A 27,610-nucleotide genomic window follows, 5' to 3' on the forward strand; every position below is an offset into this window, starting at 1 on the left:
TGTCGATCAGAACTGCGTTCAAGTTCAAAGGACGAGATTTGCAAGTTATCGATCAACCTCCCCAAGCAACATAAACTAAAATTCATACTAAACAGCAGCTAGCGGGTGCAGCAGATAGGGTTTCCAGCACAGTACAGACGAAAGTATTTATACTTACCAGCAGGTAGCGTGTCCAGCACCTAACGTATCAGACGCGAAAGTACACTTTCATACATTTAACATACTATGCGAGTATTCATACTTGCCAGCAGCTAGCGTTACGTATCCGGCACGGACCGTGTCAGATGCGGCATCGATAGAAGCCAAGAAGACCCGTCATCAAATTTGTCTGGCTTGAATTCTTGATTCGCTTTCAATGGAAAGAAAAGAATTCTTTGCGAAAATTCGGACACCTGCTGTTGATAAGTATGAATCAAAGCTAGATAAAATCATAACCATGATTACACGATTATGATCACGAATTTCATGATTACATGATTGTAATCATAATCGGGTTACCGTAGTTATCGTTTCAATCACGTAGTAATGTTATCATCGAGATCATGTAATCATAATCATGTGATCTTAATCGTGAATTCATAATCTTGTATTTTTAGTGGCGATTGCTTAATCTCCCTGTTTGATGAAATATACATTTTGTTGGAGAAATAATATTAGGGATAATGATTTTCGATGCTTGGTAATAGTGATGGCTGTTTTAATGATACGAAGTCTTTCTTATCTTTCAGAGAAACTAGAAAGTGTAAGCAAATAAGAACCAGTTATCAATTCTCGAATGAGCCCCGATCACGTTTCGTTCTTTTAGAGGAGCCGTGCTGGACAAAATATTCTTGCAACTTCATTATTCAGGACTTAGTTGCAAGTAATAATACCAAATACAGTCAATAGGGCAATTTTCGGTTGAGTTGAAGGGGACAAATGCCTATACCTCTGTTAGATATCGGGCAGACAAATACCTATGGCTAGACCAAGTAAATTTTTGTGTATGTTTCAGACATCAGACAAACACATTTATGGGTTTGGCTCAGACAAAAGATAAACAGTGTGTGCCTCTGAGTCCATCCATCTATATTGTACTTCGCCACTTAGACAGTACATACTTATAAACAATTGCCACTTACGAAATATGCATATATATGCATCTTTCGGAATTGGACATTGCACCTCATAAAATACATATGTAAGGATATATATTTGTGCGCATCTCAATTCACGGTTTCGGTTTGGCACGATCACGCTCGTAGACTAAATCACGAATAAAAATTTTTATATCCCATATACCGGTATTTGTCCTCTTCCTCAATGAGTTTTAGTTTGACCTGCTTACGGACTAGCTTGTTCTTAATTCCTAGTTAATTGCGTTGATAACCTATCAACCCAAAAAGCCAATTGTGGATGCTTCCTAGATCGCCATTAATCCCCCGCCGTTATCCCCACGTATCTTGTGGCTAATGAAACTTTACGGAAAAATTCTTATTCGGCATTTGAAGAAGAATTTAATCTTTTCTTTTAATTTTTTTTTTCTTACTATAAGTTTAGTTATTTTTCAATTGTCTGAAAATAGAGGCTTCAGGTAGAATCACGTCGACGATTGACTTCGCTGACAAGCCTGTTGGCTTTCGAGAAAAAAGTAGTTGAATTGAATGGAATTGACAAAAACATAGATATGACCAGCGTCTAGTCGAATCGATGCGTATATAGGTATGCTAATGGGCAGTAAGTGTCAATAGGAAATATTCGTTCGCTTAAGAGGAACATAGTAATTATGGCTTCAGAAAACATGTGCACCTTTGAATTGGGAAATCACGAAGGAATATCAGTTACACTATATGTATGTGAAAATGACAGACTATGCATCGAATTTATGAACAAATATACTCTCTTCTATGCTTAACTAAGAATTAAAATTTATACATTGCGTGCCACACTACAAAATTAACATACCATACCATACTCATAGAATGAAGCTTTAGCGTAGTTTCCAGTGAGACTGGATCCGATGGATCCATTCCTTTCCAGATTATCGATGTCGTAAAATGATAAAGTGTATATCATTAACTAACCAGATAATAGTTCAATTAACTACCAATTCAATAAAATAAATATTAGATGAAGTAAAAATGAATCCATTATTTTTTATGTAATTGGCATTATTTAGCGTAGTTAAAATGACTCAGTCGAGATAAAAATACGTCGTTTTATTCGCCAACTTGTTGCTAATTTGAGGGTAATTGCATTATGCTTCTTTCATAAAAGCTTTTATCCCTTTTGGCAGGAAACATGATTCCCTATCACTTCACCCAAACACAGGAAAACCTTCCTGGCTGTCAATCCCAGTTTAGTCATCGTTTGCCCTGTCTCAATGAGATTCCACCAGGATCGTTGTCACTTGACGTTGTAGTGGGGGATCCTTATGATCATCAGTCGGCATCCGTTTCAGAAATGGGCTGATTTTGTTGCGACTCAGCAGCGATTCGCAAATGGAATACATTGAACCTTTTGTGAATACAGTATTATTCAATGAAGCAGCTATTATATGATAGTCGGACTCGACGATTTCAATAACTTCATCAATATTTGGATCTTCCACAGCTTAATCCATCTGCCCTATTTAAATTCCCGAATCGAAATCGAAAAAAAACAAAATTGCAAATAGCTTGCTTTTTTCAGTTTGGGGACTGCTTGCTTTTTTCAGTTTGGGGACTGTAGCATAGGTAATTTGTGAATATTTAGAACAAAAGGTTCTGATTCTCTTCCTGCCAAGGCAGCCCTGAGGTTACGTTACTTTGAATTCTTTGCGACTTGAAGTTGGACCCAATTATTACGTTCATTGGGTTGACGCTTCTCCCATTATAATTGAGTAGACCTCATACATATGATATTATGTACACAGGCCATGTACATCTTTCAAAATTTTATTTGTGATTGATGCAATTGTCGCATACATTTTACCGGGGACTACGGCAAACTGGACGTAACCCGGTCCTGGTCTTGGTTCACAGGACTAAGAAAGCAAGCTTTTCCACTTTAACACCCGAATTCATAATGTTCCAAATATCATTAAGTAGTCTTAAATAGAAAATTCCATTGGAAGTCCACTTTGGATTCCTACATGTGTTTATTGAATAGGAAAGGAAAGGATCAAGACTATCATTTAGTGAGCGAGAAATACATGAACTTAGAAAACGTTGATCAATCCACAGAAGCATATACCCCTTGTTATGTTCATAGTCTCAGGCCGTACAGGCCATTTCGATGCAGCGAGCTAACGAGAAGATCCATTTGCTTGTCATCAGCATTTTTCCTTTTCCTCTTATCTAGTACCTTCTAGTGCCGCCCTTTAAACTCTCTCTCTCTCTCTTTTTAATCTCCTAAATCCCATTCCGACTTCACATTAAACTACAAAATGACCATATTTTAAATATTCAATTGTAAATGGTCCTTTTAATTTGCGTTTGTAATTTTCATCCCGAAAACCCTTTACCTTCAAATTTTCCGAAGTCTTGAAACCTATTTAACCATTATTCAATTACATACATTTTGACACACTGATGATTAGTTTTTTTTATCTTCCACGTAAATTGCATCGCCCACGAAGCCGTGCTAAAACGTGCATTTTGGCCTGTCTCATTCCTTTCAAATTCAAGTAGGGTACATTGGGCAATAACGCAAGCATTTAGGAGAAGAAGAGATACAATTTCAAAGTAGGTCAGATAGCATAGCATAATCAAGTCAGAAACCAGAATCTTTTCAGGTTTGAACGGTTTTTGTTTATATAATAATATTAGGGCACATTTTCATTTTATTTATATATAACTCGTAGTGTATATATATTGAATATACCCGTTATTTAATTTGACGTGGTACTGATATTTTATCTCCTAGGGAGCAGTAATTTGATGCGAAAAAGTCAACTTTTATTTACTCTAACTTTGTTAACCTTCCGCTGGTAACATGATTTTTGTAACGGGGGTAGGTAACATGGGGTGATGCCTCACCCCAAGGAGTTATTAAGTAAATGAAACTTTCTTATTGTTTATACGTTTATTTACAGTGAAATCATTACTAAAATTATGAAAACATGATTAATACATGTTGTTTAAATAAAACTCTTAATTGCTCAAGCAGTTTCTGCTCACCTCTTTGCGATGATCACTGCACGCAGATTTCCCACATTTTGTGCAGTCAGTTTTCACTTTTCTATCTTGATTTCTGGCACAAATCTGGCATCTGGACTGTTTTTGCAATTTCGCAGGGAAGTTCTGCGTTTCTGCTTCTTCTAGTGGCCCTTTCCTCCGAAGATATTGCGTAATATTTTTAGTGAGTTTATGTCGTAAGTTCTTGCTGAGAGGTCGCTCAAGATGAGGTTTAAAAACTCCTGAGCTAAACTTTCCAAAAATTCTTCCTTGTAATTTTTGCCCCAGGATTCGCAGGCTTGCACGGGAGTAACGCATTTATGCCTGCCTGATCAAAAATACCGTACAACATGGGACGAGGCCAGCGCCTAGTCCATCGTGAAATACTATATGCATGAACCATTTTGCCGAAAGTATCTAAACCGCCTTTGGTAGAATTGTAGTCAACTATGGCTTCTTGGTGACCTCATTTACATATTTCTGGTCATGCATTGTAGAGATTGAAATAATAAGTTTGTTCTTCTCTGAGGTGAAAGGGACAATGGTAGTCTTCCCATCAAAAGCGAAGTGAGATGGCAGGACTGGTTTATTTTTGTTCGGAAGAAAAGAAGGTGGAATTTCTCGTTTATTTTATTTTGGGATGAGCTTGTCCTTAGCCCACCATCTACTTGATGGCGGGCTGCACATATTAGAGAAGCAACTTACTTCTTCTATTCAGTGCGCGGACTGCTCTTTCGTGGGTGAGCGCCCAGTACTTTTAAAAATTTTAAATATTTGCTATACGGTTTCGATCGCAGGGCAGAGTCGCACCTAGTTGGTTATGCAGACGACGTTGCAGCGCTTGTTGCCGGATGCACTGTTGAACAGGCGTAAAGCAGACTTGGCGTATTGATGCGACGGATGCACTGGAAAAAACTGAAGTAGTTATCCGGATAGTCGAGTGGTTAGAGCACAAGGCTGTCGTACGGAAGGTCGCGGTTCAATTCTCACTGGTTGCAGTGGGATTTGTATCGTGATTTGACGTCGGATACCAGTCGACTCAGCTGTGAATGAGTACCTGAGTCAAATCAGGGTAATAATCTCGGACGAGCGTAATGCTGACCACATTGCCTCCTACAGGATACTGTAGTGTACCGTTACGGTCTTAAATAAAGTGCTCTAACACACTTCAATGCCCTGATCCAATATGGATTGTTGCGCCAACGATTATTATTATTAGTTATCCTGACCAAAAGGAGAATCCCGACCCTGCGTCCCATATCGGTCGGCGAGTTGATTATAGAGTCAAAACCAGCGGTTAAATACCTTGGTTTAATGCTCGACTTGAAGATGAGCTTCTTCGAGCAAATCAAAACAGCAGCGGCTGAATCGCGGCCTCGAATCGGTTAATGGGGAATATCGGGGCCCTATATCAACTAGGAGACGTCTCCTTATGGGAGCAACGCAGTCGGTTCTTCTCTATAGGGCGGAGGCATGGGCTGATGCCCTGGACAAGGAGATGCATCGTAAACGCCTCGCTCAAGTGCAGAGGCGACGAACTTTGCGAATGGCATATGCTTATCACACCGTCTCCGAACCGGCTGTGATGGTGATTGCAGAAGTGATCCCTGTTGCCCTCCTTGCCGCAACGCTATCTACCACCGTAAGGGCGAAAACTTAAGAGAGGTGGTTGCCCGTGAAGAACGTCAACGCACCCTTACCGAGTGGCAACTTTCTTGGCAAAATGAGCCAAGGGGCAGATGGACTGCGCGGCTCATCGACAAATTAGACCCTTGGTTGAACAGAACGCACGGTGAGATTGATTACTTCCTAACCCAACTTCTAAGTTTCAGTCCTACCTGCAAAGGATTGAGAAGGAGCGATCTCCTGATTTTGTGTTCTGCAATGGAGTGCGGACGACGCTGAAAACACCTTTTTCTCTTGTGAGAGGTGGGGTGACTCTCGTCGGCAGCTTTATGCAGACACAGGGGAGATCTCTCTCGACAACAAGCGCTGGCAGCTGTAATTGTATTGTGCATTATGTTCGGGCTCTTCTTATTGCAAGGAAGATTGAACTCGACCGGTGGAGGGATCGGACGGTAAGGGGTTCCCTAAATCAACAGCAACTCCCTTCCTCCCCTCCCCTTCCGTTGGTGAAAGGAATTCCCTGACTTGAAGGCGCCTAAAGCCGGGAGAGCGGGGGGGCTAACCCGAAGTAATGTGTCAAACGGTTCCGGGCTAGTTCTCTGATGACAGGGAGGTTGGTAGTCCGCCGGCGTGCTGTTGCGGGAGTCCAACCCTCTGTGCGTAAAAGCATTCACCTACCCTACTCCCAAAAAAAAAATTATTGAAATGTATAAAAATGGAGATTCAACGAGAAAAACTCTTCGCGTTTTCAAGAAATCACATACAGCAATCGGATTCAGATATTTCAGCAACATCATCGAACAGCAGGGCAGGCCAAAAACTATGTCCCACAGATTTGTCAGCAGAATTAAAAATATTTTTGATATTAATTCACTAATGTCAACTTCAAAAGTTCACTCCCAACTGCGCAGTGAATGTCACTCCATCGAGGCATACAATACGAAGAAGACTTACGAAGCAAGTAAATATCAAAAAGCAAGCGGAGTATGGAATATATATGGGGAAACCGGAAGCTGGCGCATCAGATGTAAAGGTTCATCTCATGTGAGAAACTTTCTACAAATGTTTCTCCATTCGTATATGGCTAAAAAACCAAAATATTCCTTCATGGTTTTTTCAGACTACAAGATATACGTACATATTACAGTCGTAGATATTATGCTCACCCTAAACAAACAAAGATTGTCTATTACCCTGTACTATACTTATATACGTATGTATATAAATTTATCGTACACCTATATTCGATTCATTTCGTGCATAAAAGTATACATTCATACATATAAATTGGGTATATTGAATACCGCTTGTACAATGTACAAATATATCTACCTGAATTAGGCACTATGCCAAAGCTTCCTTTACGTATACATATAAATACATACATATGTCTGCCTGGATTAAATGATATTGACATAAAAATGATTAGAAAACTAAAACGAAATATTTCCCTACAACCTCCCATTCGTGTGAGATGGCTTTGTCGTGGTATTGACGAATTGAAATGTTATGATTACACCATGAAAGTTTCAATTTCAAAAAAGCACCCCTCTTTTAAGGTTATGCCCCCCTTTAAGTTCAACGCACAGCAATGCAATTCACCGCATGTGTAAGGGTTCACAGTTCCCACCTTCCCACTAAATTTCGTGGGAATTGGTACTGTCATTTCTTAGAAAAAGTACATATGACGGACAGACACAACAAACCCTTAAAAACAACAAAATCTTTAAAATGTTGAATGTTGAAAGTTGAACTGCACGGTAAAGGAATGAAGAAGCGAACCCAGTTGATTGCTGCGGCCATTAATCTTTGCCTTTCAGAAGTTCAACTTAATAGGTTTGATACAAGGGTGGAACAAGAATTCATGAATATGCATAGAAGATGAGAAACGTTCTCAACTCCTACTCACCAACTATAATAGAATCACCAGAAAGAGTGATAAGGAAAGGGGTGAACATCATTTCAGACAGTCTGTCAAAGAACTCTCTGTCATTAAAAGGAGGAGACAATGGGCTCAACTCAACAGGGGGACTTAGTTATGGTGGAGGCTCCTTGGCCCGGAGATTTAGCTAATACAATCAGGACACTATTATATTGGAAAACAGAATTCTTTCGAGAATCACGGTATTCAATATTTTGCCATTTAGCTTGGATTTAGCAATGCACTTGGTATGAAAACCCAAGACCCAATAAATTGAAAATGACAGCTTGGTTCTTAGGGTTAGCGTAAGTTGGGGAGGAATACATTCGTTCTGGTCCATTAACTAGGCGTGCAGTCATGAAATTGTGTATGGTGAGGCGCCTTTGGAGGTAATCGTCTTGAATAAAGCTGTTGTACGATCCGCGTTACTACCTTTCTTTAACTCAAAACACGACAGATATTTAAAAATTTTTCACAATTTGTAATATTTAATAGACGAGGAGTCAGCTTATTAACACAACACTAAATTTCATAATTTGGAAGTTTAACTGAGTCGCAATGAATTAACCAAAGTCAATAAAGTTTACATATTTTAAACCAGAAGCTCGGCGTTTCAGATATGAACGGTTTTATTGATGTTTTATTTAAGAATATTTGGTTTTGGTTTGGTTTTATGTTATACTGACATTTTACTTATTATACTTTTCTTCATAATATTGGAATTTACAATAAACTTTCAAATGTGATGCTTCTTATTAAAACCTATATTACTGAATTTTTGCGGATGTAGGACGAGCTTATGGAGGTTCGAAGTAAATTTTTAAAATTTAACAATAATGTAAAAATAATTTGGTCCCAAATTATAATATTTTTTTCCAGTTCTTTGTCAAAACTAATAGCAGCTTAAGAAACAACACTTTTTACTTGTATACCCAACACGGATATATTCGGTGAATGTTTATTTCTATTCTCTTTAAGTATGTGTGCTCCCCTAAATTCAACCTTCAACAATATAATTCCCCACATTTCTTAGAAAAATGCCTGTGACAGACAGACAGTGAACCAATTTCAATAAAGTTTCGCTTTCAGCAAGACCATAAAAAGCCTCCCGATTTGTCTACTTAATTTCACAAAATTTTTTTACAAAAAGTCCATCTCACCCTCATTATTGCTATTGACCTTACACATTTCTACAATCACCCATATGTCATGAGAAGCAATTCTATATAAAGTTTTACAAGACTTAATATTCATGACTTAATCTTATGGAATGCCGAGCAAATCTTCATTGAAGTTAATTAAGTTGTTGACACACATTATACATACAGCAAAGTAAAATACATATGAATGCGTTAATTGTAATCAAATTCAAATAATGAATATCACTCGATGAATGTGTACATATGTTGCAAGAGGTTATTGAATTTCGTTCAACTATCTACATTAGTCTAGCAAGGAACCGAATTGAATCAAGGGATACCTAACCCGGTGTTTTTGGATTTTAGTTTGCTTTGCTTCAACTTATTTCATTCAAAAATTAATTGCATATCGCATGTGACGGCGCGGTGACTGGGCTGGTGGAGGGCCAGGGAGCTTGGTAGGATTATGGTACTGCTACCACTGCTTCATGATACTGATGAACTTAAGGGGGACTTTGCAGTCAATTAATAAAAATTATAGTAGTATACTATTATTAACTTTATATATGCAGATATCGGTATGGAAGGAGCCTAGGCACCATATAGTGGCAGCTTCAGATTATCGGTCTGAGTCTGAGAAATGACCACTTTACAGCCCAGCCCTCCCCTTTTTTGCATTAAATCTCTGAACTGAGCAGCATTCAAAAGTACTAATCGAGACCCTCATTTGATACCCCACATGGCTAAATTCACTGGAAAAAATTGTCCAACATGCATGGGGTTTCACAGTTCCACCTTCCCACCACATTTGGTATCAATCGGTATCTGAGAAAAGTGAGTGTGACAGAGAAAAGTTCGTGTGACAAAGAGACAAACGAACAGACAGACACACTATGTCGCACTGTAGGAGGCAATGTGGTCAGCATTGCGCTCGCTCGAGATTATTGCCCTGATTTGATTCAGGGACTCATTCACAGCTGAGTCAACTGGTATCCGACGTCAAATCACGATACAAACCCACTGCCACCAGTGAGAATTGAACCACGACCGTACGAAAGCCATGTGCTCTAACCGCTCAGCTATCCGGATACTTTTCGTTAATTTATACTGATAATGTTAAGTATTGTTTCAAAACACAAAATGCTCCAAAACTACATTTGAATAAAATATTTCTTTTAGTTGAATCTTTCATAAATTTTTCATTGAATATGGTACAATTAAACTGTTTCCTCAGAGCCTTGGTTCAAATAAAAGAAAGCGACAAGTAGTCGTCGAAACATGCACATCTGCGAATCAATAAGAGACTAGTAAAGCAAAAGAAACGATTTTGAATTTTCATTTGGTCTATCACAATTGCAAACAGTAATTAACAAAGAGTCGGATAAATTTAAAGGTAACATTGGTACAAAAAGAAAGGCAAAACAAAAAAGCGGAAAATCTTAAGCTCAACGCTTCAAATATGAAAGGTTTTATTCTTTTTTTATGTAAGTACATTTGAGTGCAGAACTATTCCATTTATAGGTAGCCCGCAGACTAGTCACCTTAATGTGATATTGACATTTAGTATTTTGGATTGCTGTAAATTTACGCGGAAACGGCAAAGGCAGTAACTTTATCAGTAATAGTACTATTTTAATGAAGCTAGTCCAATTTTCGAAAAGCATAGTAATATTAGTTAAAAAGTAGGTATCAATATGGAGAGTATTTAGCCTGGACATCGTATAGAGACAGTTCCATGATTTTCTCCGATTTTTCGGTTGGGTAGTATCTGAAAATGGGTTCATTAAATAAGTCATCATTTTCGACAATACCCGACAATACCTGCCTTCTCCACAGATGCCAAAACTAAGATTTGCTTCGAAAAGCACCAGTTGAGATCTATCTTTTCATACCTCCCCCCCCCCCCCCTTAACGTAGAGATGTGACTTACTCAGCATAGAGAGATGTCACTTACTCCATATGTAACGTTCCCAGCTATGCGCATGATAGATATGCAGACAGATGGAATGCATATTTTAAAAGTTCAAAAAATATAACCTAAAAAAAATTAACAAGTCGGCAAACCGGAAGCTGGACGCTTCAAGTATGAAAGACTTCGTGCACTTTTTTTATAAAAGCATTTGAATATGAATTTGTCCCATTAGTACGTAACACGTAATATACGCATATATTGTGTGAGAACAACCACTTTCGGGTGATATTGACATTAAGATGAACTTAACGGGGTTTCTGCAGTCAATTACTGAAAATTATAGTAATATACTATTATTAATTTTATTTTTATTATATCGGTATGGAAGGTATTTCGGAGCCAAGCCACCATATAATGGCAGCCTCTTGATTTTTTCAGATTTTTCAGTTCGACAGTTTCTGAGAATGACCGCATGACCCCTGTCAACTCCCCGTCTTTCCAACAAATGTCAAAACTAAGACCAACTTCGGAAAGTGCTAATCGAGACCTTTCATTTGATACCCCCCTTGTGCAAGTATGGGGACCTCCCCTTAAAGTCGATGTAAGTCACAATATGTATGATGAGCGTTCACAGTTTCCACCTTTCCACCAAATTTGGTGTCAATCGCTGCTGCAATCTCCGAGAAAAATGCATGCAACGGACAGACAGACATTTTAATAAAGTTTTGTTTTACGCAAAACCTTAAAAACTAGTCGCGTCTATCTTTCTCCCGTGTAACAAATATATTGCTAACAAGTTGACCAAAACAAACTGGTGCTGGGTACTGCGTCCTTTTCACACCTAAATGATTCAATTGAAAATTTAGCAGTGGGCATGGAAACAATAAAACACAAATCAACTATCCCCTCACACGATGCCGCCTTATTATCATCGTTGTTGGTAGCAAAACCGTTCCCTGTGAGACCACCGCACATCAGCATCGACCGTTCATTGCTGTTCTGTGTTTAAGCCGTGACCAGCGCTCTGGCCTACCATGAAATAGAGGTACATTTATTTTTTTAACGACATATTTGTTTTTTGAATCTTTCTAGAATAGAAACTAACAACAAATCGGGATACCGGAAACCGGACGCTTCAAGTATGAAAGGTTTTGTGTATTTCCTTTATTAAGACATTTGAATGTGAATTTGTCCCATTAGTACGTAACACGTAATACACGCATATATTATGTGAGAATATCCACTTTGGGGTGTTATTAACATTCAAAATTTTGAATTTCCAAAGAAGTCGGAATTTTGGCCTATTATGACTTTGTTAGTAATAGTGCGTTTTCCACCAAACTTGGTAGGATCAAGCTGTATATTATAGCCTAGATCGCTGCATTTCATGGTGCCAGGATCTGTGCCAATTACTGAAAATTATAGTAATATACTATCATTAACTTTATTTGAAGGGATATCGGTATGAAAGGTATTTCGAAGGCTAGCCACCATATATTGGCAGCCTCTTGATTTTTTTCAGATTTTTCGGTTGGGCGGTTTCTGAGAATGGCCCCGTTAAATAAATGATCTCCCGCCTTTCCAACAAATGTTAAAACTAAGACTGGTTCTGGAAACTACTAACCGAGACCTTTCCTTTGATACCCCACATGACTATAGTAATAATAATAATCGTTGGCGCAACAATCCATATTAGATCAGGGCCTTGAAGTGTGTTAGAGCACTTCATTCAAGACCGTAACGGTACACTAGGAGGCAATGTGGTCAGCATTGCGCTCGCCCGAGATTATTACCCTGATTTCACTCAGGTACTCATTCACAGCTGAGTCGACTGGTATCCGACGTCAAATCACGATACAAATTCCACTGCCACCAGTGAGATTTGAACCGCGACCTTCCGTACGACAGCCTTGCGCTCTAACCACTCAGCTATCCGGACACATGACCATATTTGGTGAAAAAAAATTTACACTCCCCTTTTGCATGTATGGGGACTTCCCTTAAATTCGTCGTAACAGGATGTAACTTACTGCATGCGTGAGCGTTCACAGTTCCCACCTTTCCACCAAATTTGGTGTCAATCGCTACAGTCTCCGAGAAAAATGTGTGTAACGGACAGACAGTAAACCGATTTTTTGTTTTACACAAAACCATAAAAAGTATTCAAATCTTCCAACTAAACGTGAAATGTATTCCTCAGAATACATTATTAATACATTACATACATACATGCCTGTGCGGAGTTGCCAAATCTCCCATCAGGCGCGTCCCTTCGTGCTGGAGTTAAGTAGATCCGCCGACAAGTCGGACGATAACTTCCGCGGGAAGGTGGAAAGTGTACTAGGAGAGGAAGCTGAGGTAAGAGCTCGGAAACGGGAGATAGTGATTGAATGCAAGGACCTAGATGAGGTCACCTCACGGGAGGACATCTGTGCTGCACTGAGGCAACAGTTCAACCTGAATGATGAAGAAGGCATAAGGCGGCACACAGACCGTTATTATTAGTTTTCCGTCGGAATCAGCTATTAAGTTAATTACCGCGGGCAAGGTAAGAGTAGGTTGGGTCGTGTGCAGGCTCAGGGAGCAAATATCTCTAAAGAGATGCTTCAGATGCCTCGATTTCGGCTATTTTGCGGCGGCATGCACTAGCCAGCATGATAGGTCGAGGAGTTGCAGGAAGTGTGGGGAAGAGGGCCACCTCATCAAAGATTGCACCGGAGATCCACGATGGATGCTATGTAGTGGGAAAGAGGGCGTGGGCGACCGGCATGTTGCGGGAACCAGCAGATGTCCGGTATATAGGAGGGAGCTGAACCGCACAGGCAAAAGAGATTGATACAAATCAATCTTAATCACTGTGAGACAGCTCAGGACCTGCTCTCGCAAACCATTCGAGAGTCGAATGTCGATGTCGCGGTTATTTGCGAGCCGTACAGAAACCACGGCGGTGCGACTTGGGCGGTGGATGCGTCTGGCAACGCCGCAATCTGGGTGTGCGGAATACAGGCCATTCAGGAAGTCATGGCCCCCCCGCAGCCGGTTTTATAAGGGCGAAGGTCAACGGTGTCCATATTTACAGCTGTTACGCTCCTCCTAGTGCAACCTTAGCACAATATGAGGAGATGTTAGACAGTCTGGTGTTGGGCGCTAGCGACTGCAGCCCTAAAATCATTGCGGGCGATTTCAAAGCGTGGGCCCTGGAGTGGGGAAGCCGATCGACGAACACCAGAGGTCAAATTCTGTTGGAGTCATTTGCGGAGGTGGACATAGTGCTGGCCAACGTTGGATGCGTGCCCACCTTTCGAGGAAGAGGGTCGGGTTCGATAGTTGACCTGACCTTTGTTAGCACTTCACTGGTGAGGGAGATGGCTTGGCAAGTGAGTGAGCACTACACCCACAGTGACCACCAGGCCATCTTCCTCCGCATTGAGAACCGGTGAAGCAATCAACGACGCTCTGGAGGTGGAAAGGCTAAGGCGGTTGGCTGGTCTATCGGAGCTTTCGACGTGGAGACATTCCTGGCCACATTGGAGGGAGCCCATGATCCAGATGGAACAGCGGTGGAAAGGGTCACACAGCTGTCTCAGCGTGTAGCCGAAGCATGCGACGCTACGATGCCACGACGACGTTTGCACCACGGCAAGAGGCCAAACTACTGGTGGAACACGGAGATCGCTGCCTTGAGATCCTCTTATCTCCGAGCGAGGAGACTTTCCCACAGGACAAGAGGAAGGCCGGAACACCAGGAGCGTGAGGAGGAATACAGGGATCTGCGAAGCAATCTTAAGAAGGCCATTCGGAGAAGCAAGCGGGAATGGTCTCTCATGGAGGCCAATACGAATCCGTGGGGTACAGCCTACCAAGTTGTAATGAAGAAGATCCGCGGGCGAAAATCACCTCAAGTGACATGCCCACAGCTCTTGTTGCAAATAATTACAACTCTTTTCCCGCAGCAGGAGCAGGACGAAAGAGAACCCCAACTAGCAGCTCAGTAGGACGTCTTCTCGATCCTTGATGTTACCGAAGAGGTACTCTGGGAAATCTGCAGACGCATTGAGGACAGCAAGGCTCCGGGATTGGACGGAATTCCGAACAGGGCTCTGAAGGTGGCGGTCAAGGCCAGACCAAGGTGGTTCGCAAGCACATTCGAATCGTGCATGGAGGAAGGAGTGTTTCCCGCCCAGTGGAAGAGGCAGAAGCTGGTGTTGCTACCGAAGCCCCGAAAACCACCCGCCGTGCCCTCTTCATATCGCCCTATTTGTCTCTTAGACACCATGGGGAAGATGTTGGAGAGGGTGATATACAACAGGCTGCTCCCGTTCATCGAGCTTGTGGATGGTCTTTCGGAGCGGCAATATGGGTTTCGACGAGCCCGTTCTACGGTCGATGCAGTAGCAAAGGTCGTGGAATTGGCTCGAAATACAATGGCCATGGGCAAATACTATGCTCTGGTGACGCTAGACGTCAAAAATGCTTTTAACTCAGCCAACTGGGGCTGGATTAAAGGCGCTTTGGCCAAACTGGGTGTTCCTAGCTGCTTGATTCGGCTCATCGAGAGTTACCTTTCGAAAAGGCTTCTCTGGTACGAGACGGACGACGGGCCGAAGGACTACATTGTGACAGCAGGTGTGCCTCAAGGTTCTTTATTGGGACCGCTGCTGTGGAACATAGTGTACGACGGAGTGCTTGGCCTTCGCGTGCCGGAGGAGAAAATGCTGATTGGTTTTGCGGTCGACCTGGCGGTAGTTGTAATTGCAAAGCATCCCGAGGACGTGGAGCTTTATGCAAATGAAGCCATTCATACAATCAAGTCATGGTTACGAATGCCAAACTGGACCTGGCGGACGAAAAAGCAACCGAAAGCACGGAGAATTGAATTCCCACCTGACACAGTTCCTTACGGGACACGGTGGCTATAGGTACTTGCATCGCTTCGAGTTGGACGTGTCTCCCAACTGTCCTGAATGCGGTGCTACACTCGAGGACCCGGAGCACGCTATGTTCCATTGTCCCAGATTTCTGCAGCAGAAAAGGAGGTTGAACAGCATCTTAGGGGCGGACATCGAGCCCTCGAGCCTGGTGGAAAAGATGCTGAAGTCGGAGGAAAACTGGATGACGGTAAATGAGGCAGTGGCCGTGGTGCAGACAAAACTCCTGGAGTTGGATCGAGCTCGGAAGGCGGCGCGACGGAGACGTGACATGGACGAGCGGGTATAGTGAACCAGAGCCTCCCCCGCGAAGTAATACTTCACGGTGGTCCCGCGGGGAGGGGCGGAAGAGTGGGGGTGGTTTTAGTGGGTCCCACACACTGCTGCAACCTGGCGCAGCAGCGTCTTTCTAAGATTTCCACCTCCATCCATAAAAAAGAAAAATACATTACATACATACATACATATATTATTCAAAAATATGCAACATTTTGTTGACATTAGGCTATTGTAGCAGTCTCCTGGCTAAAGGGTTAGGATGGAAGTTAACCTTTGTTTATACTTCGTCACCCACAATGAGATCTCTTATCTTACTGTCGTACTTTTAAAGCCTCTGAGGTAATCAAGTTAGTAGTTAGGAGGTCACAGGTAAGGAGAATGTAGGTTTGCGTTCCAAGATAAAATATTCCAAAATTCCATGAAACTGTGCCAAAAGCAATTTCTTTATTTTAAAAATCATACTTTATCGAAGGCTCGCGTCACATCCAAAATCCGCTGAGTAGTAGGTCATATTCTGTAGCTTTCTTGCACTAGTTTTTTAAAGACTCGAGCAATTTTCCACTCTGAATGAGAGGTATGCCTTCGGCGTAGCCATTATTTATTTTTGGAAGTCTTGACTCCATGTGCGGTAAATGGAGGAAGAATACCTTTTCCAAGTGTTTTGCAGTGGCAATTCGAATTGAGCAGATCTTTTCAACCTTCTTGTAGTTTTCCACGTGGAAAATGCTTTACCTACTTCATCTGTGGTTTTCAAGAGAGTGTTAGTTTGCAGATGAGCGTTTGTACACTCACGGAAATTCAACCGGTTCATCGATTTGTGTGTTAGTTTTCTACTTGTATTACTTGTTAAAGGAGGTACGTAAATATCCCGGGCGTTATAACCTTCCCCCTCAGGCTTTTAATCAAAGTCAATCAGGTATGGGATTTTTCGTCGATCTGCGGCGATGTCAAGCCTAGTTTCTCGGGCGTCCCACAACTATCTTCCCTTGGGAGTGATTAGTTTGGATGCCCAATCCGTGTGCATAGCATTAAATTCCCCAGCGCGTTAAAACATACTTCGAATGCTTCTGAAGTCAATTTAACCTTTGTAGGACAGTAGATCGTAGTGGTGGTTATTTCGCTGTTTCACCCCAGCAATCGGAATGAATTTGCTTGGAGGTAATCTTTTCAAAGATAGTGCTTAATGCTGGATCTGAAAAGTATTCCGGTACCGCCACAAGATTTCCCTTTCGTGTTCTTAGTGTCATAGAAGCAATACCCATTAATTTAAGTAACAACTATCAAGAATATGCTCCAAAATTGTGGTTTGAAGGTTTTTCATTCATAAATGGTGAAGTTCTTAAAGAATTCTAAAAGCAACCGTTGGAATATTTTCGTACTTCTCGTATTTTTTGTTTTCCAGAATCTATAATAGTCAAATTTGCAACAATGACTTAATACAATATAAGCATATCCCAACGCAAAAATAGTTAAGAGTTGATTTAGATACCCAGACTTAAAATACTATCGAAAGCGGAAGTGAGGGTTTTTGATTGATCAGCAATATAGTTCCTTGCATGAGAAAATAACACAACTCTTATATAATACAAAGAAATATTTTCTTGTCGTCAGCCCATATCGGTGATAACGTAGACCTAATATAATTTATCGTTTTATTTCAGTGATGTAAATTTGAAACAATAGTATGATAGTACCGTGTCCTTCCCAAGATATATTAAAATGACCTCCACACTAAGAAATTGAAAAGCAGTATAGACTTATTCATTCGGTATCAGTGAATTAATGCTATAGAACAAGATTTTCAATGACATATGTACCTGTATAAGAATGGCAAGGGCCTTATTACTAACTTTCCATATCAGTTAACTACCGTTACACGTGATTTCAGCGTGATTGAACCATAGTTCAATGTTAAACTCAAAAAAAAATGTTATGAAGGCTTAATTTACAATCAAATGTAATCAATTTCTGGAAGACTTAGTACTTTATAGAGCTCGCGCAATGTTTTGTATTTTTGTGATAACGTAATCTTTTCAGATACATGGATAATTTATCTGCGCGACGGTAGACAGACACACAGATCTAATCATTTGCTTTTATTGAGGCTGTTGTTTTTTACAATATACCAAAACAATTCAGCAAAATACGATTAGTTATTAGCAACTCAATCGGCTGTTTTGTTTTCCCTATTTTTCATGTAAAAAGCATTGAAATCGGGGACATATCTTTTAGTATCTTTAAATATGAATTCCTAATTTGGGAGTGTTTTTTTGTTTCTAGAATTAAAACCTTCCAAGCAACGGTCTTTTTCACAAATGGACTGTACTCAAATTTCACACTAAAGTAATCAATATTTCAACACCCTTCTGAACATTCCAATGCGAATTTTTCATATCTTGATTGTAGCTGAGAGCGCATTACCATCATAAGAAACGATCCCATCGAGTCCTAATTCAATTATTCATACCGAAGACGTTATTAAGTTTTGCTCTTAAAAGCGTTTTGGAAGTAAAAAATCAATTTGATTTTCCTAGCGGGGAGAAATCATCTTCCTCCACTCGCATTCGGTACTGCATACTACTGTATAGACACTATCTGATGTAATTCAATTATCCTACTATCTGTGAGGAGCCGAAAGTCGATATGTTTATACCTAACTCTTGGTGAAAAATCAGGAAAAAGTAAATATAATTACTGACTCCTAGGAACTACTTTTCCATATTTTTTTTAGTAGATGGCCCTCCGCATTTAATCAAATTGGGAAAAATTACATTAAATTACTGCTGCTACTATTAATTTTCCCCAATTATCCAATTATATTAGAGAAAATTTGAAATTCAACGCCTTCAGCGAGTAAACGAATGGAGTTTTAACGTTTGATGGCAGGTAAAAATACTCAAAGCAACTTACCGTATCAAGTCCATAAGTGTATCCTGCGTCAGTACTTGCTTTGTGGTACCCACTGTCTTGGTGGGTTCCGCAAGTTTTGCACTTTCGCCTGGTCGTATCGTTGTTACTAAAATGATACCCAAAATCACGGCGAAAATTGTTGTCAACATGTAGTAAATGCAGGCCCTGTAAAGGCAGAACAGAATCTCAAAAATTGAACAATTGTTAAAACTTAGGTGAAAATTAATGCCTTTTCCACACCTATATATACATACATATACATATCCCCCTTTGCAACTAGGAAAAATACTCACCTCATAGCAATTTTGCCCGACATACTTAAATCCAAAGATCCTATCGCACTTACAATCGACGATACCAGCAACGGCACAATTAGACATTTTAACATACTATAAAATGACAATAAAAGATAAAAAAATGAAAATAAGGATGCAGTTCCAATAGCTTGGTTTCTAGAACTTACCTTAAGAAGAGATCACCAGGGTATGAAATGTACATGATTTCGCGAGGAGTCCATGCCCCTGTGTTATTTTTTATTAGAAGTCCTGTAATAGTACCGCATACAACACCGATAACCGTTAGCAGGGTTAACAGGTTTTCGCCCATAAAACCTTTCAGCCTATTTTTTGGACGGCTCATTGTGTCTACTTTTAGGTAAAGCCTTTAGAAATTTAGCTAATTTTATTTTCGTCGTCAAAAACTAGAACTAAAGTTAGAAACTAAGAAATTGTAATCCTAAGGCTAATCCGTACTGGAGATGTGAAGGCGGGTAAGGTTTTAGTATATCCGCATGAATTCCGTTATCTGCAATAATAAAAAGATTCTGAGTGAAATTATGCGAACAACAAGTTTTTATTATTTCAATAAAAAGATTGTCATGAGAAAAAGAGTGTCAATATACTAACTATAAAGACATCACCATTTTAAAGCAATACATGCGAATATTCAAATCTTGAACCTTAGGTGTTTGCTAAAGTCAAAGAAAAAACTTAAGGGAAGGTTTCAAGGTTCTGGGATGATCTTTAGGGGGAATTTGCAGAAAATGTCCGAAATAAAGTAATATGTTATTATTAATCTAATTTGAGCAAATATTGGAATGGAGAGCCGAAATACTATCGCATATGCACCACCATGATTTTGGTTTAATAGTTTCTGAGAGCGAGTCTTTGAAATAAGTGACGCTTTTCTAGCTCCCCGCCCCCTTCCCCCTTGGACGACGTATGCCACAACTGGCACCTGTTTTGGAAAGTACTAATCGAGACCTTTTATTTGATATATGATTGGAATCCACTGTTTAGCATACAAACAACTTAGATAAAGAAATATGATGGCGAGGCTGCTAGAAATTCGCTGGACAGAGACCGGTTTCCTGAAGAAAAGCCACTATACACAGCCAGTAAACCACGCGCTTAGAATAGATTTCTTAGTCAACCAAAAAATGAAAGCTACTTTTATTGGGCTTTGAAAATATTATCGAAAGGTTATGCACTCTACGCTTGCAGGGTAAATTCCAAAATATCAACCTCGTTAACAATGACCCACCTACAGAAGAAACTGTAGATTCGAAGAAGGATTCCTTCCACGAGGCAGTGAAACGAACCTTTGAAACTTATGATATCAAAATCATACTTGGAGGCTTTAAAATACTCCGGCTTCCATAGCTTGCTCAAATCTATGAAAGATAATAAACTACAGATTATCCTATTGGCAGTGACATACGAAATGGTGGTTGCAAGTACCACACGAAAGGGGCAAACGTGGGTTTCCCCAGAAAAATAACGAGTTAATCAAACGCCGCCTCTCAGCTTTAATAAATGCCAGAATATATTCTGGAACCAGCGTAGACTCTCATTGATATTATACTCCAAGATCGAATAACCAAAACACCTCGAATCCCTTCGACCGGTTTCGATAAGCTCCTCAACAGCGCAAATATTGACGAATTGCCATTCAGCAATCTCAGACAAATGCTGCCACCACCAAGCATGGAGTAAATGTCCAATACAATCCATAAATTCAAGATCCACAAGTCGCCAAGAGCCCATGAAACTTTAGCAGATTTGGTTAAATATGAAGGCGAGCGACTACTCCGAGTGGATCACCAGCTTAAATATAAAAATGTCCTTTTGCTAAGGACATCAATGCCTAATTATTGATAACGAGGCATGATCTGTCTCGTGAATGATGTATCTTAGAAAAAATGCCCCGTCACGGTGATGTGGATGTCGGAGGCACTATCTTCTTGAAAACCACCTAACTACGGGCCTTTGCTGATGTTACTGACATAATGCGAAGAACAACCCGGAAAGTACAACCTACCTTCATGCATATCGAGCAGCTGGCCCGAGATCTACAACTAAAGAAGTACAGTATGTCAGCTCCACAAACAAAAACAACAACAACGCCCAGTAGCACTTTTCAAGTGAAAACAACCGCGATAGAAGACTATAGCTTTGAGACCGTCCGAAGTTCATCCTATTTTAAGTCAAAAATCAACCAACAGAGCCTATTTAAGCTTAGATGAACTGTTTCACTAAAAACATCTTACTATAGCGCCAAAGCTCCAACTGGACAAAACAATGGTTTTTTCAGTCCTCATATATTCCTCAGGGACTAGGTTTCCTAGCAAAAAAAGTACGAACTCTTACTCGTAGGAAAAGGAAGTGGAATTTGTAACCCGCTACAAAAGGATCGAAGAAAACGAAAACGTGGAAGATTTTGCGTTTCATGGAGATTTGGAATAAGTCATGACGATTTTAATAGGATAATTGAAATATAATTCTATGAACAAATTTTTTCATGGCAAAAGGTGTGCAAGCCAAGTGCGGTCCTGCGCCTCAGTTGATTTTTTCGAACGTTCGCTACCCTTCTTTCTTGCAACCGGGTTCGTGTTACGGAATCAGATGTCAAGACATTGAATTCCTTAGTAACTCTCTGACTAGGCCTTGTATACCATTTTAACGATAAAGGGCTTAAGCTTCTCGGGAAATTCTTCCCTAACAACACAATAAGTCAACAATAAACTAGAGAAATTGATTTGAACTCGTTAACTCGATGACCATAAATTGAAAAAATTACTTTGAGCACGTTTTTTTTCTGCCCGAAAACTTGATGAAAACCGCAAAAGGGAGAGTGATTACTTAAGGATAACTTTCTTCAAAAATGGAAATTGTACATTTTATTCTATATAAAATATGCTACAAAATCATATATAAACATGTAATATAAAGATTAAAAATACATTCGTTCTTGAACGGAAAAACATCTCTAAAAACTTTTAGCACGTTTTTTTCCCGGCACTGTACACGATCAATGTGTGACCAACAAGCAGACACCCATGCTATTGTTGTTACCAAGAAGCCGACAGGATGTAATCATGCCCATTGAGATTTAAATACGTCTAGGTTCTAGCGTCATACTCCACTTTATTGACTGCTCCAAATGCCTCCAGAAATCTCTCCATTCATATAAGGTTATAGACACATCGTTTCTGCATCTCAAACTCAAGAGAAACTGGCGCTTCAGTTCGTAAAGTACCGGTCAATACAGGAGAATCTATTGCAAGAACCAAATCTCTCTTTGTATTACACAAAACGTTATTAAAATCGATTCAATGTCTGTTCGTTTCCCTGTCACACAATTTTTTCAAAATAAGGTTGAAGCAATATCCCGATATTTGATAAAAATATATGACACATATATGAATGTTTATATGCAACGAATAGCGCGATTTTGTATTATTGCAGTATCTGCGAAGGTTAAAAATGGTATATTACAATATTTCAGAACTTTGTTGGTAAACCATCTTAACATTCACGCTGCAAGGGTAAACTTTGGCATTAGTGACATAGGAAACAATTCTGAAAAATTTGATATAAACCCTACTAATATTAACAACATTATAGCCGGTGAAAATCTTGCTTTTTGTGTGAATTGGGCATATGGGTACTATGAAATCATACCACACAGTGGTATGAATTTGCGTTTAAAGGGGGGTTCCCCAAACATGCAGAGTGAGGAAGGCCTCAATTAATAATTTCATAGTCAAATGTAAATGACAAGATAAGGGAGTAAGGGTCATAATGTGTAAATTTAAAGCGGAACGAGACCCATTTTCGGAAAACACCCAACCCAACCCTCTGAAAAATTTAGGGCAATCTACTTATTTTACAAAAATACAAAATACATCCCGTTTGCGTCATAATTTTCGTCTTGTTTTCATTAATTCGTAGACTAGCTTTGTTTCCTTTTTTATCGAGGTTTACATAAATCCCTTTTGCTAATGTGAGAGCTTGATATGCCATGATTTGACCAGATTTATAGAGCAGCGTGCCTTTTGTTTCGATTAGCAACTTTCGTATAACCTGCTCCAGTATCAAATTGAATAGTGCAGCCGCATCTGTCAGGCTATTGCTGACTCTGACCTGCGCTGTTGTGCAATCGTCATTCTGGCAAGGCTTCCAAGTCAAGCATTACTTCTCACTGTCAAAGTTATAGCAGTTCAAAATTATCAATTTCACGCGAATTTACTGCATCTTAAGCCATAGAAATAATATGCTAGCGGCATAATTAACGAGAGTAATGGAAATACCGCCGCATATATGAAGAAGCTACTTTTCCCTATTCCTTTTTAAGGTTTGTTATGAAACAGAACTTTATTAAAATCAATGCAACCCAACAGACGTTGCATCTATCTATCACATATTATTAACTGGGAAACGACAAAACCAATATTACAAAATTTTGTGAAAAATCACTTCGCACATAGCAAGTAGAGCTATTTTCTGTTGAGTTTAAAAGCCATACATATGAAAGGGGATTTAATTTATTTTTCACAGAATTTGGTCTTGTGAAATGAAAGGACCCAATTAATACTCCCGAAGCTGTTCCAATTGTTAATATTGAATCAAACATAAGGCGGTGAGGAGTCAAAATATGAACCCCGAAAAGTGAAACAGGTTTCGTTCTCGCAGAGGGATAATCACAGTTTTCCTATTTTAACATTTCAATGAGGATAGATGTATGAACATTATTACCAATTTGCATACATATATGTGTATACATATGTATGTATGTAAGTGATGCATGGCTCTGTTTCAAATTGGGATTTGATCATGCCTTGACCATAAATAACCTCATCTAGATTGTGTTTTTACGTAAAAAAATTTCATGACACAATTCACCGTTGGCTGAGGGCGTCGTGCTGAAGTACTTACATCTCTTAATCTTGGACAGGTCGTTATCATTAATATTAATTGTGTAGATTTCTGCTATAAGTACTCCCCAGTTCCCATTTCTCTCCAAACTAAATTGTAGATCCTCCTACCATGCGAGAGATTTGACAATTTCTATCGTTTTAATAATGCAGACGCAGAATGCAAGCAATGGCCCCATCAGACGTATGTGAGTATAAACCCTGCAAAATTCAATAGAGACTCTGGCTTTCTAGGTTTTTCCACACGTTGCACTTTTCACTGGCTGAAATGTGAAAGATTTTACCAAGCGCCATAATTTTCGACGTGTTTGTTTCCGAAATCCATATCATATCATATCCATCCATATCATCATCATCATGAGCATGATCAGAAAGGAAGATGCGTATATCACGCGGAAATGTTCCTCTGCGGGCAAGTTAAACTTAGTTGAGAATATTGAGCATCTGTCAATTTAAACTACTAATGAGCGCTCCCTCCACGACATTCTGTCGTTGGCCGCCCCTTGGTACAACTGCACTAATAAAAGTTTCCAGTCCAAGGAAAAATTCATTCATTTCTCCCGACATGCACAATAATATGACATGCTGCTCTACGAGAAATGAACCCCAGAGACCCCGCTAGGATTGCACTCATTTACTTACGTTCAATTATCACAAAGATATTGAAAAGCTCGTTATGAAAACTTTTCTGCACAAAACCGGCAAAAACTGATAATGAGTGGTGACTAAATAGCAGGTTTATCTTGTTTAAAGGTTGAACTGATTCTGTGCTAATAATGAATAGTTTTTACCGATATACTCCAACTGAGTGATCTGTCGGTTACTCGTCATAACTAGAAACATGTGATAACGATTGCTTGCGAATTGACTGCTACAATATTACCAGTTACTATGTATAATGTACTAGCTTGGAAAAACTGCGATTACGACATCTTTAATCAGGGTTGTATCATTCGTGTGATAGTTATGTTCCTCCTACAATTCCATGCTCTCAGTGAAAAACCTGACATCCCTCTGAAAACTACAAGCTATTTAAGTTACGAAAACACTATTCAAGTCCATTCACTGTGTTTAGGTCTGCCCCGCTGTCCGTCTGTTTGGGGATCTGTTCACTACTCGATAACTGCTGAATCTACCTTCTTGACATGTCACAGAGAAAGCCAATCGTTTTGCGCTGTCTTTTGCGGGAAAGAGAACTCAAAAAATTTTCATATTTTACAGTTTAATTGAATAAGTTCCTACAGGGATAACTGGAAAATTTAGTTTATATGATACTTAGATGATGAAGTTCTAAACTAACCCATGCCCTGAATCCCCATCTAGTTAGGACAACGGTTAAAATCCAGAAGTAGGCCTCAAGCTCATGCATGCATCTTTTTATTGGTTACTTTTCATCTCACACTTAGCATTCCTAGTTAATCTAAACTCTTTCATATAAAACCAGTAACTTTGCTCACAGAATTTACAATGAAAAAATTTCAATCCCCTTCATATCTGGGCAACGATCCTCCGGTTTTCATTTGAATAAATCTGTCGGTAAGTGATAATGTGATTTCATTGCAACAAAAGCCGGGTGTTTGATGGTACAATAAATTAACCGGATCAGAACTTCAAGATTATCTTTACACATAGCATAAAATCACATTGTTTAGGTATGTAGACAAATTGTAACAGTGAATTAATCTTTTCATTTACATATTTTACTACCAAACGGCCACGACAATAAAGTACAAAGAATTCATCACATATTTACAAATAGCATAAATCCACAATTCAATTCAATTGTTTTTAAAGGGTTACAGTTCATAACAATTTTGAGCACATTTTACAGATACACTCTACACTTCAACTTACTCTTTGACAGACACTAAATCACCTATGAAAATGAACTGTCCAGACTACCCCAAACTCCCAGGCGCTAATGGGGAAACACATGCAGTGGAAACAATGAATCCAGTCTGCCGTTTTCTATTATTAACACCTATGGATGGTGCTATCAACGATGGAAGGTTTTTATACTGATTATCAAATCATTATAAAATTTATTGGCTATTCAAACGTCCACTTGGTTAGACTATCTTATCACCAAATTATCTACCTTCGAAGAACAAATAAGTGTGCTTTGGATAGCATCTAATTAACTTATTATGTGTTATCGCGAAGAATACTAGAAAGTTCCTATAAAACTTTACCTACTACCAAACGGGCCCACACACTCCACGAATTTATTTATAATTCTCACTCGGGACCCGGTTCTGATGGTTGGATGCTGTATCAAAGACGACTACTGGACCACTAGTAATCTAGATCGGCCGGCATCCATAATATTACATTTGCGATAATACAAGAGCATGTAAGTGATATTCTTTTTGCTATTTTTTCACTATATTTTGTCTAGCATGCTTTAATGTCTCCCATTCATCCAAATTAAACTTTATTCCCAGTGCCCTAGTGTTCACAATTAAATGATGAGACGTATCAGATTCGCTACAAAGTATTGTGTATGGGCAGCAGCCGGACATTGTCTATAGGCAGACTAAATTACATTTTCAATTAAATGTTTGCTGAAAAAGTATGCAAAGTGCTCATTCACAATTTAAGGATGAATTAATTCTGATGGTATCATACACATGCTGAGTTGACCTTCTTATAAACAAAAGTATCAATTGAAGGATCATCATACACACTGCGGCCTCATCATGTGAATAGGAGGTTCCGTGAGAAGATGGGCACAGAGTTCCAAATAAATACTGTTGCGCATGCTGATAGGATATCCAAGACACAATGAATTAACATAATGCAGCATATATTAAGATTGGCATCAAGCATTTAATGGTCATTCAAGGGTAGGAGTTGTCTATGATGCACCAACAACGACTAGATAATGGGCTCCAAATAACAAATAGTAATAATAAAAGCGTTCCTATTAATAGCTTGTGTTTGCTCCAATTTCATAACTTATACTAAATAAACTTGGTCATTCCAAAAAGGCCCCACCTTTAGAACATCATTCTTTTATCAGTGTTTTGAGAAGTAAATTAATAATTTTTAAATAGTTGCACTAATTCATAAATTTTTTCCACCAAACGCCAAAGATCCCGGTTTAACAGAACTAAAAAAGTCATTCACAGAGGAATTCATCCTCTTGCTCCCCATAAAATTCTACTTTTCACTACTGTAGACCCAGCAACTATGCCTCGAATGTTAACGTGTTTGCCAGTTACAATTTTTACCTATGGAACCCTTAGAAGAATCTAAAGTTTTTCCAGTAAGGTGTGAATTTCGGAATTGCAGATTTAAAGTTCTACGCTACAATGGAATAAAGTTCTTGAATAAGCAAACTGGTGGATTACTGTCCTCCACGTATGCCAAATAAATTATGATGAATTATATATGATATATTGCGTTATCTACGCATAAGCGGGAAACACCCGCTAGGTCGCACTCATATCTACCACGGTTTCTGTTTTTAATATCAACCAAGATGCTGGAGGAGCTTCTGAAGCCTCATTAGTTTCCTGCCCACTGCTACACCAAACATGAT

At 39.5% G+C, this 27,610-nt stretch overlaps 1 protein-coding gene across 5 annotated transcripts in view; it reads right to left on the minus strand.

Annotated features, from left to right (window-relative positions):
• LOC119650873 (excitatory amino acid transporter 1) overlaps positions 1-27,610 on the minus strand; it is a 186,330-nt gene that overhangs the window by 31,640 nt on the left and 127,080 nt on the right. For 2 of the 5 annotated variants that reach the window (XM_038054037.1, XM_038054039.1), the window contains 3 exons: positions 19,315-19,655; positions 19,145-19,240; positions 18,852-19,016 (listed from right to left, as the gene is read on the minus strand). In XM_038054037.1, coding sequence (XP_037909965.1) covers positions 18,852-19,016; positions 19,145-19,240; positions 19,315-19,490 — 437 coding nt within the window. In that variant the 5' untranslated portion in view covers positions 19,491-19,655. Of the gene's footprint in view, positions 1-18,851; positions 19,017-19,144; positions 19,241-19,314; positions 19,656-25,920; positions 26,043-26,258; positions 26,381-27,610 lie in introns of those variants that run through there. The other 3 variants (XM_038054036.1, XM_038054038.1, XM_038054035.1) reach the window with 3 other exon arrangements.

The sequence above is a fragment of the Hermetia illucens genome, chromosome 3, assembly GCF_905115235.1.
Source record: "Hermetia illucens chromosome 3, iHerIll2.2.curated.20191125, whole genome shotgun sequence".
NCBI lineage: Eukaryota > Metazoa > Arthropoda > Insecta > Diptera > Stratiomyidae > Hermetia > Hermetia illucens.